Raw genomic sequence first — 22,932 nt, forward strand, 5'->3', positions numbered from 1 at the left:
AGATTATTTATAATTCAGTAATGGAGTGCTCATTGTAGACACAGCTAATGTAAACTCTGACTCTAATAAAGATAAATTCATCTGCAGTGTTTTGCTCTTTGCTACAGTGGTAATATATTAAATCAACTATGGATAACAGTCATTTATTCACTTAATTATGTCCATTGAGTTAGTTTGACTGCAGCTGTGCCTTTTGTATGGAACTCATTTTCTAAACAAGATAATGCAAGTCAATGTGAAAACAAATGCAACGCTGATTTGGCCCTCATAGTAAGTCAAACTGTTGTGTTAGGATTGTTAATTTTACTGAAATAATATTACTTACTAGACACAGCTGGACCTGCTGATATTGTTTAATGGAGCACAGTGCAGCCTGTCTCATTATTTACAGTATGCACACATGCAGTCCTACAGTGTAGTGTGAGCCTTTGTGGAACTCTCCCATCAGCCATATATCCTGCTGAAATTCTACATTAGCAGCTTCAGGAGGGTTGTAAATTAGAAATGAAGAGGCATCTAGCGGCACAAGCCTCCAGACCTGCACCGGGGCTCTCTGAGGCAACAGAATCGGCCGTTTCAGTTCTCCAAATATATCCTTCTGTGGCCACAACAGCTGGACAGCAGTAATTCACAACTGCATGCAGCGGGAAGAGAGGCTCACATGATGCCTACATCTCCTTCTCCAGTGACACCAGAACACTCCCTTCTGTGATCCTCAGTCCCAAAAGCCCCAAAGAGCATCATAGCAGTCTGACAAAACAGAGCTGTCGCAGTCTGTCTGCATCGAGACAGAGAACAGACTATCTATCTATCTAGGTATCTATCTGTCTGTCATTCCCTCCTTCTTATATTCCTCCTTTCCCTCCCTCTATCCATCTTGCATGTCATGGTCTGGACACAGCTCTCTGCTTTGCACACATTATGCTCCATGTAGCTTCAGCCTCATGTGTTGCTCCTGTTTGGACAGGACCGAGACAATCAGATCTGTGTTAAATGCGGCCTCACACTGGGCTCCACACTGATTAGTGTGTCAACACAGGCCGGATTTCAACTGCCTGCTCAAATGTGACGTTGTTTGTTGTGCCACCCATTCAAATCCGACTGAGATCTCATGAATAGGTGAGAGCAAGCTCATCAGATTTGAGCAGGCAGTGCAAATCTAGCCCGTGTTGACTGACGCACCAATCAGCAGAGAACAGAGCGGGAATCTGTATTTGAGGCAGAAAAACTGTCTACCCCTTCAAACATGGTGCTCTTTATTTTGTTCTTCTGTTTTAGATTATTTTTCAATACTGTCTAAACATGAAAAAAAAACAATGTTTCCTTTTTGTTTTAGCCACACTTTGAAATAATCAAAAATTCCATATGTCACATGTGGGTGAAAGAAATGAAGGATTTGATCCTGGAGTTAAAATGAAGAGGCAGTCATTTTCAGGAAGCTCTCTGGAGGATTTGTTGCTGCTGGTTGGGTGGGTTGGTGTCAGCGTGAGGAGGGGGAGAGTCACAACCAAATCACTGCAATTAGTACTAGAAGCACAGGAGACTAGTGCCCCCTAGTGTTTGCTTGGTATATAAATATCTTCTGTATGCTGCTGAGAAATAGTTGGACTAAAAACTGTCATCTGGTAGAAATTCTCTTTCCATCGACGGAAGCTGATCCAGTGAATTTGGTAGTTTTTTTTAGCACCAACATAATTAATTGCCAGTGCAGTCATTCATAAATAATTTGTTTGTGTCCTCTCCTCAGTTTCATTGTCTTTCAAGTCAAGGCAGTTAGGCTGAGTGCTCGTACATGAAGCAGGAGATGTGTATTGAACTCTCTGGCTGTTCATCCATGACTTGAAAAGAGGCTAAAATACCATCTAGAGGTTAAGTGTCTAATTGCTATGCAGAGGACAATCACTTTAAATATCATATTAAAACACTTAATGTTTAGTGTAATGAAATGTAATCAAGGCTAAGAAATGGACATTACAGTTTGCTTGAGCTCTCCTTTTTCATAGAAAATGGATTCATCCTGGACTAGTTTCTCATTCATGGATGAAGTCTTCACTGTATCCCTTCAGTGGCAATTCTCCATGGAGAAGCACTAAGACTGTATTGACCTACATTACTTCATGTATTTTCAGCATACAGTATGTCTTTAGCTATTCTTCCACAATGTGACTCAATACCCATAATCCCTTTGTGTAGGTTTGGACTGATACACGGCGTACATCGTTCTTTCGTCTCTCCGTCACTGGATTCTTTCCACGGGCAGGTTGTTGTCAATGTATAACCAAGGTGAGCCGTGGAGGTCATGTGACTCTCAGGATTTCACAGGTGTCATTGTGCTGCATTTGCCTTTATGATCAATACAGGATGAAATTATCACAAACAGTAGATTAATGATTGTTGTTTATTACTGGAAAGTGAAATTTAAAACACACCTTCTTTTGAAATGTGTGAAAGCAGCAGTATTAACTTCTTCTACAGGCTTGCAGTTCAGTATTGGTGTAAAAAAAAAAAAAGATGAACATGATTTGCTCTGACAAAGTGGGAGCCTGGTTGGTTTAATGACATTTTAAAAACTTCATCTGAATATCCCATTGAGCCTAATGAGGGATACATCCTTTCCCCCCCTGGAGCTAAAGTCCTGTCTCTGTGGGAACCGACTGATAGCAGGTAGACTTTGCCCCGAAGGGAACCAATGCAGGAAGAGCAGCCGAGCAGATTCCTGCTTGTCACAGCTGAGGTAAGACACATTATAATGGATAGAGCTGTAATTAATTGACAAAAACAGACCTTAACAGACCTAAGTCAAACAGCAATTGATCACTTTTTGAAGACTCGAACAACACGAGGGGTACTTTTGGAAGTACTTCATTCATCATACCTCGGAAGTGATGTTTAAGCTTTGAGGGCCACGCAAGCGAACAGAAACAAAGTCCACTTCACGCCTTCAAATATTTGAAAATGTTAAGATATATTTTTACTTTGTTCTATCCATCTCATGTTTTAGTTTGGGGACTTGCATAGGTCAATACTAATTACTGACATTACAGGAAGTTTAGGTTGTTACTGATTCATTTTTGGATGAATACATATATATGCAGTGCTGATAACTATAGCTGTGTGGATTCAGTAACACTGTTTCTCATCTACAGTTAGTTTGCGTTACTGCAGTTTCACGTCATATAGAATCGGTAATTACGTGGGTAATTATGACTTCACTTCATCAATGATTAATGTAAAAGCAGGGATGTGAAAGATAATCTTTCTCTCATGTGTTCACAATGAAATAAAAACTGAGGGTTTACTGTCTGACTGTCCTTCTTGATGACAACTGAATTTCCTTTGAGATCAATTAACCACAACCTATTTGGTTGTTAAATGTACATACAGCTCTATTAAATGGAGGCTTAAGGCCATAATTATGAATGTTAGTCATGGATGGCTCTCTCTCTCTCTCTCTCTGTCTGTGTGTGTGTGTGTGTGATGCATCATTTTGTAATTACATTTATTTGTCCCACACTGACATTGTCCCAATTGCCAATTTAACACCACCAATAAAAGCGCTGATGCCATTCAAAAGGACGCTTTTGTGTTACAGACCTCAACTTACCATGTCTCACGTTTATTCCTTCATTTTTGTGCTTCAGTCAATCTAAAACTTAACTTTTGGTGGAATGGACCAGACTAATGACAGCAGTAATGATGGATACGGATCTAAACCCCCACCCTACAACCCTCAGGACTATGGACAGAATCCTTATACAGGAGTGAACTATCAGGTCAGTAGAACACTTTCGTTAAACGCCACAGGAGACGAAAAAAACAAGGAAGTGGGTGAAAACCAGCCTATATTTTCCTATTCACAGTGTGTTAAGATTGTGTCAGACAATTAGTACAGCATGAGCCAAAATGATACACTACCAGCCTTTAATCATGGGATCATCATAAAATCTTCCTAAAACAAGCTTTTTTGTCCATAAGTAGTAAGTAAATATACTGTGATGTTTATGGTTTGTATGAACCAGGTGGGGAAGGGGAACATTGCAGTGGTGTCTCCTCCTGGCATCTATGAAAACATTGTCCATCCTGACGGCCAAACAGCACCTGGAGGCAACCTGTCTGGTGGTCAAGCTCCCCCTGAGTACACTCATGGCTTAGAGGATAACAGCTTCAGTGATGCTGCCATACGAAGAGGTGAGGGCGGAAAAAAAGGGAGAAATGGTTGAAGGGAGAAATAAATATGAATGGTATAAATATGTTTTTGTTTGCTTGGTCAGAGCTGAACAAGGATAAACAATATTTACTGCCTCATTTGCTTTGCAGTGTTTTCTTGAAATTGATTTGAAATTGAAAATTGTTGCCTGATCCCCGCTGTACCCTGCCTCAGTTCTTCCCCTCCCACGCAACACAAATCATTTTAAATGACAGGATGAAATGTGGGTTTGGTGAATGCTGAACAATTTTGAAACGTTGTGAGGCATAAACAACCCTACCTGCTTGTCTGCCTCGCTGTGAGGCGGCTGGACTGATTTTTCTTTCTCCTTGGCTGTCTGCCTTTCTGTCTGTCATGTAATACTGTCTGTGTCTTTTCTGTCTTTCTGAAAAGGTTTCATAAGGAAAGTCTACTTGACCTTGATGACTCAGCTACTTGTGACTGTCGGGATCATCTGTGCTTTTCTTTACTGGTGAGGTGCCATTACACAAGGAAATTCCCTCCAAAAGAGATGAATCCATGTCAGGCAACTATCCATCTATTCACCTTTAGTGTAGTCTGTCAGTATGTAAGAGCACCCCACACATCACAGAGAAGCTAAAGTGCTCCCTACACAAACTTTGAACACTCAAATCATCATAAATATGTGAGGTGAGACAAGATGGTAGAGAACAAAAAAGCATCTCTGTCACATAATATTTCTGCTATATTTTTGAGCTTTATATGTTTTGTATAATGGATATAGTAGAACACTGCCAAAGTAATTTCTTTTCATAAATTGTATTGAGCTCCCATGTGCATGTGTTCTGTGCTCTTTTAATATTTAATAAAATCATTCTACTGCTTCTATAAAATAAATGGCGCCTCTATTAAACAGTCACCATCTCTTCCTTTTTTTTCTTACCGGATAACAGGGACACTCTCAAGGAATGGACATTTGCCAACTCCTGGTTCTCCTTCTCCTTGATGTAAGCTATGAAAAACATTCAGTTAGATTGTCCAGACACTGAACACTTTCTTGTTGTTACCAGTTTAACCGCCTACAAATCTCCCGTTGGTGAGTTACCTAAATGAAAATGTCGCTCATGGAAATCCATGGGAGGAAAACAGAAACTGTCACCCCGCTCTAAATTCCAATCCAAGAAGCTGCCAGCTGCACTGTGCATAAATAATACACTCAGTGAACTCACATATCGAACGCAGTGCTTTTTTTCTGTTTATAGCCTGTTTATTTGCTATTTACGATACACTCTATATTCTCTGTGAAACAGGGCGGCGGCGATGGTGCTCATTTTGGCCTTGTCCTGCTGTGACAACCTCCGTCGTCAAGTCCCCCTCAATTTCATCGCCCTGGGCCTGTTTGTGAGTAGAAGCAGTACCAGCCAGGCATCAAATTAAACCCCCACCACACCTGCTCTATTTCACTGCATTCACTGTTTTTTTTTTTAGTGTGATGTATTTACTTTCTGTTTGTCTCTCCCTCTCTCCCTCTCTCTCTCCCTCTCTCTCTCTCTCTCTCTCTCTCTCTCTCTCTCTCTCTCTCTCTCTCTCTCTCTCTCTCTCTCTCTCTCTCTCTCTCTCAGACTATCGTAGAGGGTCTGATGCTTGGATCTGTAACAGTGTGAGTATTTGTTTCAAAGGTTGAATCCCCACCTGATGCTGACTCATTTACACAATAATAACCTTATTTGAGCCGTATCTGACGGCATGTTTGATGCCAGCAATTAGGTCATCAAACCTGATAAGATGTTATCATCGCTTGTTTACCAAATTAAAAAAGCATATGGAATCAATTTTTCCAGGTTTTTCAGCTGAAAATAGTTCAAAAGCAATTTTTCTGTGTAAACACAAGTTACCTTTCCTATCTGTGATATATTGGTTTTTTAGCAGCTTGTCACTCTGACAGAAAAGGCATCTGATGAAGCCTGAATATCAATAATACATTCAAATTATCATATTTATAGGATATTGCCATAACTGAAGCTGTAACTGATGTGAAATGAACATAGACAATACATTATGCAATGCATATCCAGCGGGGGTCTCTGCTATCGCTCTAGTTGAGACACATAATACAGACTATTAAATGAAAAAAATACCACATTTCTTATAATAAAGTAATGTTTTCCCTTACTGGATTGAACAGAACCCCACTGTTCATGTATCCATTCTGCCTGCTGACTCCTTAGACATGATACTATGGGGTGCCTCTGCCACTGCATATCTGTTTGATATTTCTGTCTGCAGGTACTTTGAAGCCGAAGCTGTTCTGTGGGCCGTCGGGGCAACAGCGTTAGTGTCTTTCGCCTTGAGTCTGTTTGCTATGCAGTCAAAGGTAAGATCTGTCACACACTCTGGGCTCAGTTTGCAGTGCAGCCAAAAGTGAAATTTCATCAACTGCAGCGGCTTTGCTATGCAGTCAGTGGTAAATGTCCGTATACTGAGCTGCATTTCCTGTGCAGTCAGAGGAGAAGTGTTAAGCTGAGCCGCTGGCCAGGTTTCCTCATGCAGTCACCAGCAAAAGGTTTAAAACACTGATGGGTTTGCTGTGCAGGCAAAACTATGATTATTGCTGAGATCAGTCTATTTGTCAATCAAGTTAATTCCTCTTTTCCAGTGTTGGGACAGAGGTAAACTTCAGGGCTGCCCTGGTGCTGGCTGACGTTCCTACCATGAAACTGCAACATCTTGAGATCAGCATTTTATTAGCTGTATCCCCCACTTCCTTTTTCTGCCTGTCTCCTTTCACTACGAATCAGCTAATAAAGCAAACACACTATGAAATGAATCTTTCAAAAGGCCCTTTCAGTAACACACTAGGAGACGTGATGCTCCTTTAGAGAGAGATGTTTTAATATTGCAAAGGTAATTTCTGGTGAGATTTGTGCATCAGTGTGCACTTACACTTTAAAGAAAGGACATACAAATGACTGGTTGACCATGGTTCATCTGACAATGACTAAATATCGATTGTTTCATTACAAGTCTCATTACAAGTTGTGAGGTTTTATTATATGAGAGTCAATGTACATAAGAGACCTTTTTTATGAATCTCTGCATTGATAGTTTGGCATGCAGCTTCAATAAATGGCTCATGTTCAGAACAGAAGAAATCATTCTTAATACAGTCTGGCATTTCACACATTTTACTACTTATTGAATCTGAAGGAGCTACAGATATTTATTTCTTCTGTTCAGATTGGATAAAACAAACATGCAGGTGTTTAATGATTATACTGAGAATATATCTGGTCTTAAATTGCCTCCTCATTATTAATATGTAGAAGGTTGAATACCCAAGAAATAGAGTCTAATTCTGTTATACAATTAGAAACCCTAAACCACCCATAAACCAAGACCATAAAAGTTTTTATCGCTGAGTGATTGGTCTCTACCACAAATACTTTGCTTTTTTTGTCTTTACATCGCCAGTCCCTCTTGCTCTGCAGTACAAACTGTGCACAGAGCTTTTTCATGTTTGTCACTGTGATATAAATGTCATACAGAGTGTTTTGCATGTTTAGCTCATAGCTCCCCAGGTGATCAGTGATAGTGATTCTCCTGTAGTTAACTGCCATCTTCTTCTGAAAAGGGCATGCAGGCCACCTCCCTTCCTGTGAGTCTGCATTGCATCTTGTTGACTAATTATCCAGGATCATTATGCCCAGAATCATTCATATCTCCTCATGTTGTCAGTCAGTAATCTGCACCGCCTCACAGCACAGCTGCAATGCAGATGACCTTGAGTGCCCTGGCTTTTATGGCGATGATGAGTCTAAATGAGAGATGTTCCGTTTACAGTTTTCTGTTTGAGAGGCTCGTCACATTCACTGTCTCTGTCTTCTCTCTCCCTCTGGCACCAGTGGGACTTCACCACAGCAAATGGGAGCCTGTGGGTGTTTGCCTGGACCCTCTTTTCATTTGCATTGCTCTGTGGAATCCTCCGATCGCAGGTAAATAAGGAGCCGTTGCGTTTAAACCTGTGTTTACAGTGAGAATGTGTCGAAATGAAATGCAGCGGTGTGAAGTTAGAGGAAGACGGTACTTACAGTCTCATAGCTTTCATCTTCAGGATGTACTGCCACTGACCTGCGCGCTGAGCAGACTATAAAGAAGAAGACTGTGCATTCCCAAATCTCTCAGGAGTTGCACTGATCTCAGATTGATGCATTTAAATGTGCACTGCTGTTTACTGTGACAGTTGTGTTGTAGCCTCAAGCAGGGTATTTACAGAAATAAGCACTCCATTGATTTAAAATGGCTATTTTTACAGGAGGCAAATGAACTGGAACGAAAAATAAACACTGCCCTCTTAATGTACATTGTGTCCACCTTTTATTGGCTTTTTACCATATTTACCATCCAGCACAGCTAGAATAGAAGAAAGGAGAACAGTATGCTCACTTTTTTTCAGCTACTGAGTAAAAGGATGAGGCTGAATTATTATGTCTGTACAACAACTGTAAAACAGAGATTACAACTTATTATTCTTATCCGTCTACAAATCAGTAGAAAGTTACACATGTTGTGTTGCTGAATGCCTCTGCTGATTTTGTCTGATTCTTTCAACAGTATTTATACATCACATACGCCTGCTTGGGAACCTTGCTGTTTTCTTTGGTAAGTACACTCAAATGTTCGTGACAGAATATGGTTTCCTGGTATCACAAGTTGAATCGGAAACAGACTGACAATGACCCTTTTCAAATGAAAGAAATCGTCATCAAAGACAGCTTAATGTCAAGTGAGTGTATATGATGTAACATTTGATCCCAGGGCCTACCTCCAGTGTCTGTCACGGTAGTTAGTGTAAAGAGAGAGACTCTGATGTCCTCATGCCCTTTAATTTCAATTATGCACCGCTTAACAGCAGTAGGCTTCATTTTCACAGCCACTTCTCCGCGTGCCTTTGGCATTAACAGCAAATGTTGTGACCCATCTCATCAGCTGGTGGAACAAACTGCGACAGCACACGGAGCTGAAACAGGCTGTCAGCAGCAAGTCACAACTTATTTTCAGGCTGCACAACACTGACTGCACAATTATTTATATGGCATATTTATTTGCGCAATCCCTTCTCTCAAAGACAAGAAATACTGCCCGTGTTTTCTCTCAGACTGATCCCTGTAACCGGCGCCGTCTCTTTCGTCACACACACACACGCTTTCATCAGACGTCAGTGTTGGTAGCGTTGAAGCATCTCATCTCTCTCTGTCTCTCTGCAGTACTTGGTGTTTGATACCCAGCTTATCCTGGGTGGGAAACACAGGACCTATCAACTCTCTCCTGAGGAGTATGTGTTTGCTGCTCTAAACCTCTATTTGGACATTGTCACCCTGTTCCTCATGCTGCTGAAGCTCATCGGCCTCTGCCGCTGACACTGAACCTCCATGACAGGCCTCCAAAAAGCAACACTGACACTTGCTTCACACTAAAACCCTACTGCTGTTTGAATATCAAATTGTACATGTATCTACACTGATACTGAATAATGCGTCTGCTGCCATATTTAAACAGACAGGGATGTCTGTGATGTTCCCAAGATACAGCTCTTTGTCTTAACATCTTCGTAATTGTCCTGAGTCAAGGTTAATGTTATTATGCTGGTTTTTATACTGCACTACCATGTATTTCTACCTACAACTCATGATTCACGTCTGGAATAACACTTGTTTCTATTAATATGTTGCTTTAAAGCTGTCGTTTTCATTCTTCTGCAGGAGGACTAAATTCTCTATGACTTTTTTTTTCCCTTAACAAAATATGTTCACAATGTGGATAACTCAATGAAAATGAAAGAGCACTGGTTTGGGCTGTATTCATTGAAACTCAACACAGTTTATTGGCATCACACATCAAACATTTTTCATATAAAGAGGGAATGTATCAAGTATAGACTATGAAAGTGCAAATAGCATTTCAAGGATTAGTCGCTTTACATTAGAAAATCTCAATGAGTTACAAAATGTTATATGCCATTTTAAAATAAATCACCTGGGCATTAGAGGTGAAATACAAAGGAAGTACAAATTCCATTTTGACTTGTACCCATGTCATGCACAGCATACTGTTACACAAAAAGGGCAATATATGTTAACTCCTCTGTTAAACCATCTTACCACCTCCAACAAAGTTGGCTCCATTAACCATATGGCACTCACAGTTTCACAACTTCAAGACACTTGTCAAAGCAGTCACTATCTTTAGACTTAATGTGGCTCTGTTCGTCTGCTAGAATGAAAAGATAATTACAAGTCAGTCAGAATTAAGTCTTAGTGGTAAAACACTGATCAGTGCGTTTCAATTCATGATGGTTATTCACAATCCATTTTATTCTATGGATTTTTATGATTTTATGTCAAATAAATATCTACTTTATATTGCAACTTTCCTCCATTTTAGTGTCTTCAGGTAAGATACATGGTACACATACAGTAGGTCAACTCATTCCAAAGTCAATACAGTGAATTTAATTTCTAAACCACAGAAGAACCAACGGTTTCAGAAGGAGCAGGGCCAAGAAGCCCCACAGCACAAATATGAGAGAAATAAAACCTTCTTAAAAAATATTTTGGAACAAGATTAGAAAGTATGACAATAATCGTTAGTTGTTATACCAAATCATATTAATTCAGTGTTACCCATTAACATAATACTACTAGAACCAACAAAAAAGTCTCATGCTACAAATATTTTGATGAAAATGAAAAATCAAGAGCCCATGTTTGCACACTATAAACTTTATGTGAGAGAAATAACTTTAAGGTAACAGGTGTTTGTTTTGTTTACACTGTAAATACTGTGTAAAAATCAGGAAAAAAAAAAAAATAGTGAAAAAGAATTAAATAACGGTGATTGACATAAAGGCACTGTATCTCTAACTGTGTAGAGAACTGTTTCAAAGACATGGACTCCCCATGTGTTTGAGATGCAATACACATTCATGATTTCTCCATGCAATACCCTGCAGTCCGGGACATCTGCACAGCGCTATGAAGGCTTTTCTTATATTACACTTAAATAGGACCCCGAGATAAATTACAGTGACTTGGGCTTGATTAATTAATTCACCAAAGTCTGAATGTGATTGCCTGATTATCTCCCTCACTGGCCTTTCCTGCAGTACATGAACAAGACTACTCGCTGTCTGCTTAGTCTGTCATGCCTTTTGGAGACGCTCCACATTCAGCTGCAGTACTCAAAGCATTAATTTAAGACAAGCTACAATGGAACTCAGAATATGCTGTTACAAAGGTGTGAACTGAATGATATTCAGCGGCGCCTCTGGGTCTGTCAGCATTTGTTGTGTTTGAAGCTCAGCAGACATTTGCTATTGCAAGTATGTTAGGATTGAGGCTTTGAGATGAATATCCATTGTTAAGCCCGTTTTGAAATGTTTTCAAGCAGGTCACCTACTTTTCATTTGAATAATTAATCAAAATTGTGTTGAGTGTGAATGTTTCACATAGTAAAATACACAACCATAATGGTCTTAAACTACAGATTTACACAGCACACTACAGCCTTTAGTGAGATTTGAAAATATCACTCAGCTGAAATCTGAAATAAAAATATGGCTCGACACTTTCACATTGAAGTTTAGCTGAGTTGTTGAGATTGTAATAAGCAGGCACAATTTGCTTTGAAGAATCCACTTGGTGACTGCAAACTGTGCTTTTGCTAGTCAGTGTTTGGCACCCATAAAGTAGGCAGATATGGACAAGAGCGAGAGAACTATTCCTCAGCCTGTACCCTACAAATTGAATATTGAAACAAAATATTAATCTGCACGCTAGATGCAGTGAAAATCCTCTCTCAGACCTGATCCAAACACATACAGTAGGCTTTTACTCCAGTGGAAAAAAAAAAACCTACACTAGTCTCTAACTCTATCAATCCCTCTGTAATTGATTTCAGAAAAAGAAACTTACTCATATTTCCGTAAGCGCAGAATCCATTTTAGGAACTATATCCTTGAAAATTGTTATCAAACGTAATCTCTCCATCAGTTAGTGCTTTCTTTTCAGGTTGTTGGGGGGCAGCTAACAGTACAGTTAAATGCATGAAACAGATCTGACTGCAATGTTACGCTAAATAATTCTCCCTCCACTTTCCAACCAGGTACAAAGTGACACATTCTTCATTCTATATACATTCCACCTGTATAGCTGCTACACATATCAGCTCTATTTCATTTGTTATCTATAGTGGTTTTTGGCCTTCCAAAAAAATCTCCTACCCATTTCTGCCAGTCAGATCATACCAAGTGCACTTGATCTTCCCACTCGGAGGAGCTGGTGCTGGGCAACTGGTCAGATACAGAGTCACATCGCGGAGTGTCAACATGGCAGACCTTCGAGCCTCCCCGCTCAGCATGGTCTCCAGTTGTGTCAAGGGTGGACATGTAAGGTAGTGGCATGGTGTCCAACCCCACTAGATCGAGCTGGGTCGGTCTCTCAGCGACAGCACACTCCTTTTCCTCCATGTCAGTCAGCCTCTGAGAGCAAAAACCCACATCTGCCATCACTTCATGAGGTTTCCTGTTTTCAGGGAGGACAACGACCCCAGCTTTCTCTTCATCATGCAGGCACCCTTCTCCGCTTCCATGGAGTGCATCCAGGTTAGTGTCGGTGTCGGAGGACGTTGAGGGGACCAGGGTGATACCTTGAGGGTTCATGTCGTGGAACCAAGCCATGATGTTGCCAAGCAGGTTAGCATTTGCTGCTAATGCGGAGGAAGAGGATGGGTCGTGGCTGCCACATGTGGTTGAGTCTATCGTGTCACTGGAGGAGGAGAAGAGGCCAGTTGATGAGTTGCTGCCTCCTGGAGCCACTGGTATTGGCACAGAGGCCCCGTAGGCCCGGTGGTGACTGTCACAGTGCTGTACAGAGGTGGAAACACCAGCAGCAGAGTACTGGCTGCTGATGTTGATGTTGCCAAGTCTCGCCAAGTTATCTCCCAGCTCCAGCAGTTCTGAGCTGCTTAAGGAAACCCTGGAGAGGACCTCTACACCTGGAGCACTCTGTTCAAGCCTAGAAGGCAGGGATGTGCCAATAGCACCGAGTGATGCTTCGTTGGCAAGGACCTCATGATTGGATCCGCCCCCTGCCATCCCCGAGTCTTGGAGTGACAGCTGAATGGCCAGCAGAATGTTAGGATCATCGTCATCCAAAGAACCAAGACCCTGCAAGGAAATACACCAACAAGAGAACACAGTGTCAGTGATGCAAAGCCCCTGAAACCAGGGCTAGTCAAAATCACCCAGTTACACCTGCACCATCTATTGGTATAGAAAGTAACAGCAGTCAGAAATACAGATGTGCACCATGATTTTTTGTTTTTTTTCATAGCTGCTGTGTTGCTGTTTGCTTTGTGTGTTTTTGAGGTACTCTGCATTGGCACACCCACCCACTAACAGCCTGCACCCATTCAAATGATTGAGGGGGTGTTTTTTCACACAGGGTTAATGTCAGTCTGAACGTGGTCTTAGCAGTGCTGGTGGGTAGATTTTGTTACCTTTGGACAGAGCCAGGCTAGCAACAAATGCTTACTGTCTTTGTGCTAAGCTAAGTTAGCCCGACTGCTGGCTGTCGCTCTATATTTACCGTACAGACATGAGAGTGGTATTAGTATAATAAGCATAAGCTTAATTCCCAAAATGTCAAACTACTCCTTTAAGCTCCCCCAAAAAAGTCCAGTTCTATACACACCTACCTGGTGGTGCAGGTTGGTTGTTTTACCAGACTGAGATCACCAGAGATTTGAGAGACTAACACCAGAAGGGAGACCTTACTCCTTATTCATTTAAATTTGTCCAGTAATTCTGTTTTTTACTTATGATTTAAACTTAAAATTTCAACTAATATGACAGTTTGTTTCTATGACCCCATTTCTCCTGAATTTTGACTGTGGAGTCGATCTTCTACCTTTTTGTATTATTTAAAATGGTACAAAATTACAAGAGGAAGAAGTGCATTAGGCTTTTAAAAGAGGATTTTCTTAAGATTTCTGTCAGTAAAATAAAAAAAAACTTGTCAACCTTTTTTTTTCACTATCAAGCATCTGACTGTAAAGACAAGGTCCTTTAGAAATCAATTCACCTAGATTAATACTGTACTTTTTGGCAATGTCTGAAAAAAATTCAAAGGCTGAAAGCCTTGGGTTGAGATGAAAAGGATAACTGTGCACTCACCATCAGAGGACCTTGTCTCCGTCCACCTCCAACATCCTGTGTGTCTTCGGAGAAAAAGAAAAGGACAAAACGCCCACAGTCAAATTACCGTCATTAAACTAAATCTTTATAGCAATACATTGATAGCAATTTATCCTACTGCTGATTATCACATAGAGGAAAAATCATCATCATTTTAGTGAACACTGCAAAATGATCGAGTAATAGCAACCTGACAGAGTATGTGCCCTCAGCATTTTCCTAGGAAATTCACTAATTCAGTATCTTCATCTGAAATCAATTAATCCTTCTTGGCACAACAGAACCTATTAGCTGGCTTCAAAACTGCAATCATGGTCCTTCTTTCACAGCCAAAAACAAAGCAGCACTGCAATGGACAAGACTGATGGATTAGAAATATTGGCTTATTGAACTTGAACAGTCATGCTTTTCCAAAGTTTGAGCCAGTTCCCTTTGTTGGGTCCAGATTATTCAAAAGTGACAAATGACAAATTGGTTTGTCAAAAAACTGAGGGAGGATGACTGGATCAATGTGTTTAATTGACTGTTTAAGTATAAAGATCTTTTTATTACTCACTTAATTCTCTCTTTTAATTATTCTCTCCCCTCAATTTCTGTCACCTCTTTGTCAGTATTAAATAAAGCAAAAAATACCAGAAAAGAAAACTAAAAAAAAATATGGTATACAACATGGTATAAAATGAAAACATCATCCAGATGTATGACATTATCAGGTTACTAAATTAGTTAAAGGCAACATATTATGCATATTTCCAGATCAATGTTTTTAATTTGGGGCTCTACTGAAATATCTTTGCATGATTCACAGTTCAAAAAACTCCTTATTTATATTATACTATTTTACGCAGCCCTTCAATTCAGTTTGTTCAATTCAGAGCCCACTCTGTTCTGAGTAATTCGCTTCCGCAGGACCACTTCCAGCCTCTCAGGAGGCTACGTCAACAAACCATGAAACAAACTATAGAAATAGGATTTCACTACTTTTCCTCATTCTTTACTTGAAATGTCAACTTTTCAAATACATCCATACATGTTCGAGCTGAAATATGAGAGTGGACAACACAAACAACACATGGAAAAACCTTAGCAAAACCTTAGCAACCAAGGCTACAACCATTTTTGGGCATCAGCAAGGTAGCAAAAAGCATCGCAAGCAAAGCGTTCAGACCAGGCTGAAGCCCTGGCTTTTGACTAGCAGGGAGCATTATTACATACATTAACCTCAAGTTTTGGAACTTTGACCATGTTTAACATAGATATCCAACAGAACAGTATATGAATAACAGAAAACCCGAAAATGCATAATATGTCCCCTTTAATAAGAAACGCATCTGTACAAATGACAAAAACTAGTAACCCAACAAATGAAGGTTCAAATATGACACAAACTCCTGCACCCAAAAAAAAACCCCTGATGGAGAATCTGTCCACTGCAGTACCTGAAGTGCTGTCGCTGGGGTCATCAGGGTCAGGTGTGTTACTACGGAGACTGGACATGTCACCTCGCCTCCGCTGTCTATGTCTCCTTCTGTACTGGAACTCTGCATACTCCTTAGAAAAACAGCAAAGCATTACCACTATAAAAAGCACACATCACCCAGAAACACTAATAGTTCACATTCATTTTCATTGCTTCATTTCAACAGAGGCTGTAATCACGTTATCTAAACGTCAACACACTGCTTTCTGACCAGCAGAAAGTTGCTACATTTTGCTGATGTGGGGCTACAGTTGCAGTTTTTTGTTATTAATATTCAATGTGAATTTGTGAACTAGTAGCTCTGACTCAAGTCATAAGGCAGACGGCTTCAAATGTGGTCTGAGACTTCTGTTCCAGGAAAGATCAGCACCTCGAGATGCCTTCAAACCCTTTTATCTACAGACCAAGTCTTCAATCGTTAGACTCTAGTCTAGACTGAATCCAACCAGAGCACGCTCTCGCTGGAGGGGAATCAGAAATTAAGCAACATGAGAATTGAAGTTCAGATGTTTGAAACTATGTGTGTATGTCAGACTTTTATCAAAAACAACCAGAATACCTTATCAAAAGTGAAATTGGTATTGCTGGCAAGTTTTAACAACACAATTCAAAATGAATGGAAAGTGAATATTTTGCCTAGCTTTAGTCATAATTTGTGTGAAATAACTGGCCTAGAAGCAGTCCTGTATGTTCTCTGCATTAGAGACCATGTAGCAGATCTTTTATTATTACGACAGACAACCAATAATTTGATATTTCTGGCACCTTGTCACTGTGAAGTTTAAATGATGTAGAATCAATTACTGTAATAGAGGCTATGTTTCAAAAGCATGCCCATCTGAAATGACAAAAAGGCTCTATAGTGTAGTAGGTGTGTAGGTGTACACACACGTTTCTAAATACAGAATATCTATGAATATTTATGAGTGTGTGATGGTTTTTTCAATTTCTTTACTAATGACTGATATGTATCCAGAGACTGAGATGCAATGATCATGATCCCATGATATGATGGCATCAACAAAGAATGATATTAGCCTTATTATTTATATTTACTGTAAAACAAAGTTTAAGTGGAAGTACATACCTATTTTAGGCATATACTTTTCAAACTGAAAACAACACAGTATATGTCTCTCAAATAATTTCAAACTCAACTTTAACCCAAGCTGGAGGTATTTTAGAAATATCCCTACACAGTAGGAATCATTATTCCAGTGTTCTGATGTGATGACAGTAGTATCAGATGGTACTTGTTGTGGTCATTTGTCAAGTGAATGTAAAATGAAATGCCAATGCCAACCTTGAGTTTGTAAGATAAATGATAAATGCAAGGCTACTCTATGCTCTGATCTTAGACAAACATGAAAAGGTTATATATATACATATATATCAGTACCTCAGGAAATAATCAACTGCATTTTCTATTCACTCATCTCATACATTTGCACAAGTCATTAAGTCACATTCATATAATCAAAAGCCTGTCACCCAAACTCTCTCTTTCATGTTTCCAACGCTCTAAAAATAAGCCCACTATGAAGTGATCTGCAGGCATTGTAAGAACCATGGAGCGGACCATCTGTAGCTGAGCCTGTGAGGCAGTGTCATCAGGCTTTGATTATTACTATGGTGTTCCCATTAACTACTGCAGCTGAGAGACAGAGCCTCTTAATTAGGGAACAAAAATAAAAACGTCATCTTTTTAGAGTGGCTCGGTATTCAGCATCTGCTGGCAACATTTACTGTGAACTTCCTCATAGACTGATGTGCACAAAATAATTTGCTGACAGACATAGGATATTGACAGGCTTGTTTGTTATTTAAATCCTATAAGAGAAAGGAGGCTGAGGTGAAATGAGAATATCACCTGAATTTGCAATGACGATTTGTTTTGTGGTTTGTTTACTGAAGTGGTTGTGTGTGCTTCAGTTGTCTTATATTATACATTTCCCTCAATAATAAATGATGATATAGCACAGTACGGTGAACAAACAGATATACATTAAAGTCTGACAAAGGTCTGATGATAGTAAGCAAAAAAAAAAGTATTTCTTCCAATCCAGAACAACAGTGCAGCAAAATATAAACTTAATTTCTTGTGTGGAACAGCAGAGAGGAGTGTTTTCAAAATCTTTGGTCTAAAAAGCTGACTGCTACCCAACTTTTCAACAGTGTGTTAAGACAACAGATGAGAGATCAGACAACAAGTATATGTATGATGATGTAATGTGGCTTAATATTTTATGTTGTGCAAACAACAAGGGATCTGATGGGATTATGTTGAAACAGATTACAAACATTTACTAATTTACTAATTTACTAATTTCAGACATCCTTGGCATCTGTGTGAGTCATGCAGAGAAGCTACAAACTAAAAATATTTGTCCAGCAGTAACAGTTGACTCAGTAAACTCTAAGAAAGCACAAGCTCTACTTATTCCTCTGTGCGAGGTCCTGAGCAGGCAGGAGATAAGGAGTGTCAAAATTAATTTATTACACTAGCAGAAAGGGCTGATCTTGTCATTTGTTTTCCTGTCAATAGGGAAATGCCTGCTTTGTGCTGTTGAAAGATATGCACAGTAACCTGAGAGGTTTAGGTTTGAAGTCATTTGCATATTTGTACTGAGTTTTTAACACTTCAGAAGGAAGCAACACCTAAGAGCCTAAGGAGAGATGAAGCTGTTGAGCCACAATATCTGAATGTGTTCCACATGAAAAACCTGTATGTTTAAAACCTGACAGAGTCCAGAAAGTAAACAATAATAGAAACTTAGAGTAATAAATATAATGTATTGACTTAATGCACCACTAGTGAGTGCATGCATTGCGCTGTGCAGAAAAAGCAAGGTCAATAATCACGTCATTATGAGGTTGACGGTTTTATGACTGTAACTGTTAACTACAAACGCCTGTTACTAATGCACAATGATCGGGAGCAACCTGCTTAGGTGTTTTCCAGAGAACTGTTCTTTTAATCATTCCAACTGGGTGCACAGGGGAACACTGAACCATCTGGCATGCCCCAGTGTGTTGAATAACATGGTGATCTTAGGGTCATAGTGGTTTGTCGGTGCTGTTACGCAGCCAAAGTCAAGCCTGCACTATTAAAATGATTAAAACGATTTAGATACACATAATGACTTAAAGATAAGGTGTAATGTGGGGCTGCATAATCTAACTGTATAATAATCATAATTTTAGCCTCTGAAATGAATTACAGTGTGTCTGCATTGGTGCTTCAAATCAAGTGCTCCCTATTCACAGATAAACTGTCCGACCAACCACAGGTATTTGTTACAAGTACACTGATTAACCAGCCTCCAAAACATGGGTGTGAGTGTTAATGTGAGATGCAAGTATAAGACTGCATCTCTTGTAATAATAATAATAATAATAATAATAATAACAATAACAATAACAATAACAATAATAATAATATAGATCTTGGAATCTCTAACAGTGACCAACCCGAGGATCTCAAGCTACATATGGGATTAAACATTCATTGATATACTCAGGGGCCAGTCCCACCCGGGCCTGAAAAGTGATAATTAAAATCTTAAAATCAATTCCAAAACGCACAGGCAGCCAGTGTAATGAAGCTAAATTTGGGGTTATTTGTACTCTTTTGTTAGAATTAGTGAGAAGTCTAGCAGCAGCATTTTGAATTAACTTAAGTCTATAAAGGCTGTGTTTGCTTAAACATGAGTAGAGTGAGTTACAGTAGTCTAAATTGGATGTGATGAATGCATGAATGACCATTTCCAGGTTCTTGGGAGACAGAAAGGACTGGATCTCAGAGATTCTGTGTAACGGGGTAAAGAAGACTGGACAATTATTTTAACATGCTGATTGAAATTAAAGATAGTTATCAAAAGTGACACCAGGATTTCTGCAGGCAAGAGATGATACTGGTGGAGAATGAACCAAGTTGTGGTGAGATGTGATTGCGTGTGGGGTCTGGGCCTATGATAATGACCTCAGATTTGTCTGTATTCAGTTGAAGGAAATTACTCGACAGCCAGATCTGAACTTCATTTAGGCATGCCCGGAGAGTAATTAATTGGTTGTTACTGGTGGGGTTGAAAGAGAAGTAAAGCTGTGTGTCATCTGCGTAAAATTGGAAACTAACATTGTGTCTGTGGATTATGTGTCCTAGTGGTAACATGTAAATAGAGAAAATCAGGAGGCCAAGGACTGACACCTGAGGTACCCCACAAAACAGAGATTCTGTGGAAGATCTGCAATCACCAACAGCAACATTAAAAGTCCTATTTTAGAGATACGAGTAAAACCAGTCCAACAGTGCCAGAGATGCCAACCCACTTTTTAAGACGCTCAATTAAAATTGGATGATCCACAGTATCAAAGGCTGCAGTGAGATCTTAAAGGATTAAAATAGATGAGTGGCCAGAGTCAGCTGCAAAAAGAAGATCACTGAGCACTTTGAGGAGTGCAGTCTCTGTGCTATGGCCGACTCTAAAGCCCGATTGAAATTTTTCAAACAGACCATTTCTGGTCATAAATGAAATTACCTGTTCTGCAACTACTTTTTCTAGTACCCTGGCCAAGAATGCAAGTTTGGAGACGGGATGAAAGTTTTTCAGGATAGTGAGGTCTAGTGAGGTTTTTTTGGGAAGCAGTTGGACTATTGAAGACTTAAAATGATTGGGGACAGTACCAGATATGAGAGAGGAATTGAATATGATTGAAATAAAAGGACAGACTCACTGCAGGACTTCTTTAAGGAAGCCGGGGAGGAAGGATATCAAGAGAATAGGATGTGGGCTTCATATCGGTAATGGTCTTGGCTAAATGATCAATTGAGACAGGGTGAAATAAAGTTAGAGAGCAGACCAGATGACTAGGAGGTTCGGATGTTACAAGAGACAGTGGGGTAATTTTATTTCATATTTTGCTGACTTTGTTGGAAAAGAAAGACAGAAACTCCTCACATAACTCTGTGGAGGACTCAATCACATTAGGGGGGCCATCTGTAGTGTGGCTAAAAATATCAAAGAGCACCCTGATGTTATGCTGGTTTTTCATAATGATCTCAGTGAAATAGTTTGCTGGAGCATTTTTAATTGCTGAATTGAGTTTTTTCATTAAGATTTTTAGACTTTCAAGGACAGTGGATTGTGTGGCTTTCCATTTCCGTTCTGCTTTGCAAAGGATTCTCTTTAATTAACTAATTTCCTCATTTATCCATGGCTGAAAAGTATTTTTGGGCTTGTAAGGATTAATCTGTTCATTTAGCTGCGTATTGTGGTGGCATTATTATTATTGAGTCCAGTTTACGTACTACTATGATGATGCATCTAGAATCATTAGAAATGATTGTGATCTACATATAAAACAATAGTGCTTGTTTTAGCCTTAACCAGGCACCGTTAACCTATTTAGATATGTTACCAGAAGATTAAAATCCATCTGATATCTTTCAGGCCATAATATATGGTGTCAAAAGATACATTGGTTTAAATGTAGGTTTCTAACACAGCACAGTTGACATTTGAGCTAAAAAGCCATGACTGGAGACAAATGAAAATTTGTTCTGGTTACCTCGGGTGATGCAAAGCCTAAATATTCCCAGTCCCACGTTCCACCAGCAAAACTGCAAGTGAGCAAGACACAAACAAGTTTTTGTCAGTATGAGAATGTGATTAATTGCTGAACTGTGTTTCATTTGTGAGTGTTAGGTTGATACATTCAGTGAGATGCACATCTGTATGTTACCTGCGCCTGGGGGCATCAGGAGAGTCATTGGGGGCCACTCCCCTCGCTACTGAGGCTAGGAACTCCTGTCTCTTCTGCTGAACCAGACATGCCGCACGGATGATCTTGTGGCGTGGGGTCCGCAGGTAAGGTCGGTTAACCTTTTGTGCTAGGTCCTCAGTCACCATCTCCAAGTCCGTCTGAGGATAGAGAGAAAGCTGGCTGAGAGTTGTTTTTTTTTCATTGATTGAAAATCAGTGATTTTAGTGAATAAATACACAATTTCAAGTTTAACTTTGTCTCATAAAATAATCCTAAACTGGGATGTTCAAGGACAGTGACGGAGTAGAAGTGGCCCTACAAGTGAACTACTTTTAAGGTTACTGTGTATGTATCCACTTTAAAAACTTTATTAATTTTACAAGCCTTTAAGAAAAGATCCTTGCCCATTTATTTAAAGTATTTAAAGGCCACAACAGAAAAGACAGCCGGTACAGTACATATATGCTGTGTCCTATACCGGTGTTCATAAATTATTTAACAATACATCTTTAACTAACAGCTGAGATGTGCAGGCACAACTGGGGTAGATTGTGAAGATCATGAGATAGAAAGCTTTAGTCCCACAACTCTAATGGCCCATATAAGCCTGGCTGCTGTGAGCGTTGTTTTTTTTCTGAATAAGTGGGACTGAAACCTGCATAAGCTCGTAGATCTCTTTCTTTGTGCTTTTGGGCTCCAGAAAAAACCCATAAGGATAAGAGCACTTGAGGATGCGGCGAGTCTTTAGTAGCTCCAGGACTGCATCTTCAATAAATGTAGTGTCAGGTGGGCCTCCTTCCCCTGAGAAATAGAGTGAGAGAGAGTCAGATAACAAAAATGAATATCTGCCTCTCTTTTGTAGAATACATCCCTATTGCAGCCTAAATTACTCACACATCTGAGCAGATCATACAAAATGATGAGAAAGAAAATCAGTAGTACAATCCAGGAACGCATATGAAAGAACAGCTCCATTGTGCTGAATCTATTGTAGACACTATTCTTCTAAATTACATGTGGTGTCTCAGTTGATGAGGATGGAGGGGCAGGAACTGCTGGGCCTTAGTGAACTCTGAACCTTAAACCTTTGTTTAATGGTTCCTTTTGGATCCTTGATGAGTGTCATGCTCATTACCAAAATACAAAAAGTGTAACTTGGTAATGAGCAAAATATACTTTTGAATGTCCAAAAGAAAAAAGTAATCAGAATGCTCATCCCCTATTTTATTAATGGAAAAAAAATCCTAAATTAAACAGATTCAGATTAGG

General features: G+C 39.7%; 3 protein-coding genes across 5 annotated transcripts in view; 2 read left to right on the top strand and 1 right to left on the bottom strand.

Annotated features, from left to right (window-relative positions):
- Window positions 1–2,709, top strand: part of LOC122986830 (CUB and sushi domain-containing protein 3-like) — a 235,381-nt gene extending 232,672 nt beyond the window's left edge. Inside the window, exon 69 of one of the 2 annotated variants that reach the window (XM_044358251.1) lies at window positions 2,628–2,709. In XM_044358251.1, the coding sequence (XP_044214186.1) occupies window positions 2,628–2,668 (41 nt within the window). In that variant the 3' untranslated portion in view covers window positions 2,669–2,709. Of the gene's footprint in view, window positions 1–2,193; window positions 2,282–2,627 lie in introns of those variants that run through there. The other variant, XM_044358252.1, reaches the window with a different exon arrangement.
- On the top strand, window positions 2,662–10,761 carry zgc:110410 (uncharacterized protein LOC553618 homolog). The gene is made up of 11 exons (XM_044358260.1): window positions 2,662–2,734; window positions 3,642–3,773; window positions 4,020–4,188; window positions 4,601–4,679; window positions 5,122–5,175; window positions 5,479–5,569; window positions 5,791–5,828; window positions 6,455–6,542; window positions 8,071–8,160; window positions 8,780–8,827; window positions 9,433–10,761. Exons 2-11 carry the CDS (start codon window positions 3,669–3,671, stop codon window positions 9,583–9,585), a joined length of 915 nt encoding a protein of 304 aa, XP_044214195.1. The 5' UTR covers window positions 2,662–2,734; window positions 3,642–3,668; the 3' UTR covers window positions 9,586–10,761.
- LOC122986832 (ankyrin repeat and IBR domain-containing protein 1-like) overlaps window positions 10,026–22,932 on the bottom strand; it is a 42,783-nt gene continuing 29,876 nt past the window's right edge. For both annotated transcript variants that reach the window (XM_044358256.1, XM_044358257.1), the window contains exons 15-20: window positions 22,319–22,464; window positions 21,643–21,821; window positions 21,469–21,520; window positions 15,860–15,971; window positions 14,400–14,443; window positions 10,026–13,391 (exon numbers count right to left, since the gene is read on the bottom strand). In XM_044358256.1, coding sequence (XP_044214191.1) covers window positions 12,465–13,391; window positions 14,400–14,443; window positions 15,860–15,971; window positions 21,469–21,520; window positions 21,643–21,821; window positions 22,319–22,464 — 1,460 coding nt within the window. In that variant the 3' untranslated portion in view covers window positions 10,026–12,464. The remainder of the gene's footprint in view (window positions 13,392–14,399; window positions 14,444–15,859; window positions 15,972–21,468; window positions 21,521–21,642; window positions 21,822–22,318; window positions 22,465–22,932) is intronic.

Source organism: Thunnus albacares, chromosome 8 (genome assembly GCF_914725855.1).
Source record: "Thunnus albacares chromosome 8, fThuAlb1.1, whole genome shotgun sequence".
Classification (NCBI taxonomy): Eukaryota; Metazoa; Chordata; class Actinopteri; order Scombriformes; family Scombridae; genus Thunnus; species Thunnus albacares.

Excerpts from the sequence above, each read along its gene's own strand:
- zgc:110410 (XM_044358260.1), top strand. The coding sequence starts at position 3,669 with ATGGACCAGACTAATGACAGCAGTAATGATGGATACGGATCTAAACCC. Across the intron at positions 4,189-4,600 it reads TGATGCTGCCATACGAAGAG|GTTTCATAAGGAAAGTCTAC; the intron begins GTGAGGGCGGAA and ends CTTTCTGAAAAG. Across the intron at positions 4,680-5,121 it reads ATCTGTGCTTTTCTTTACTG|GGACACTCTCAAGGAATGGA; the intron begins GTGAGGTGCCAT and ends ACCGGATAACAG.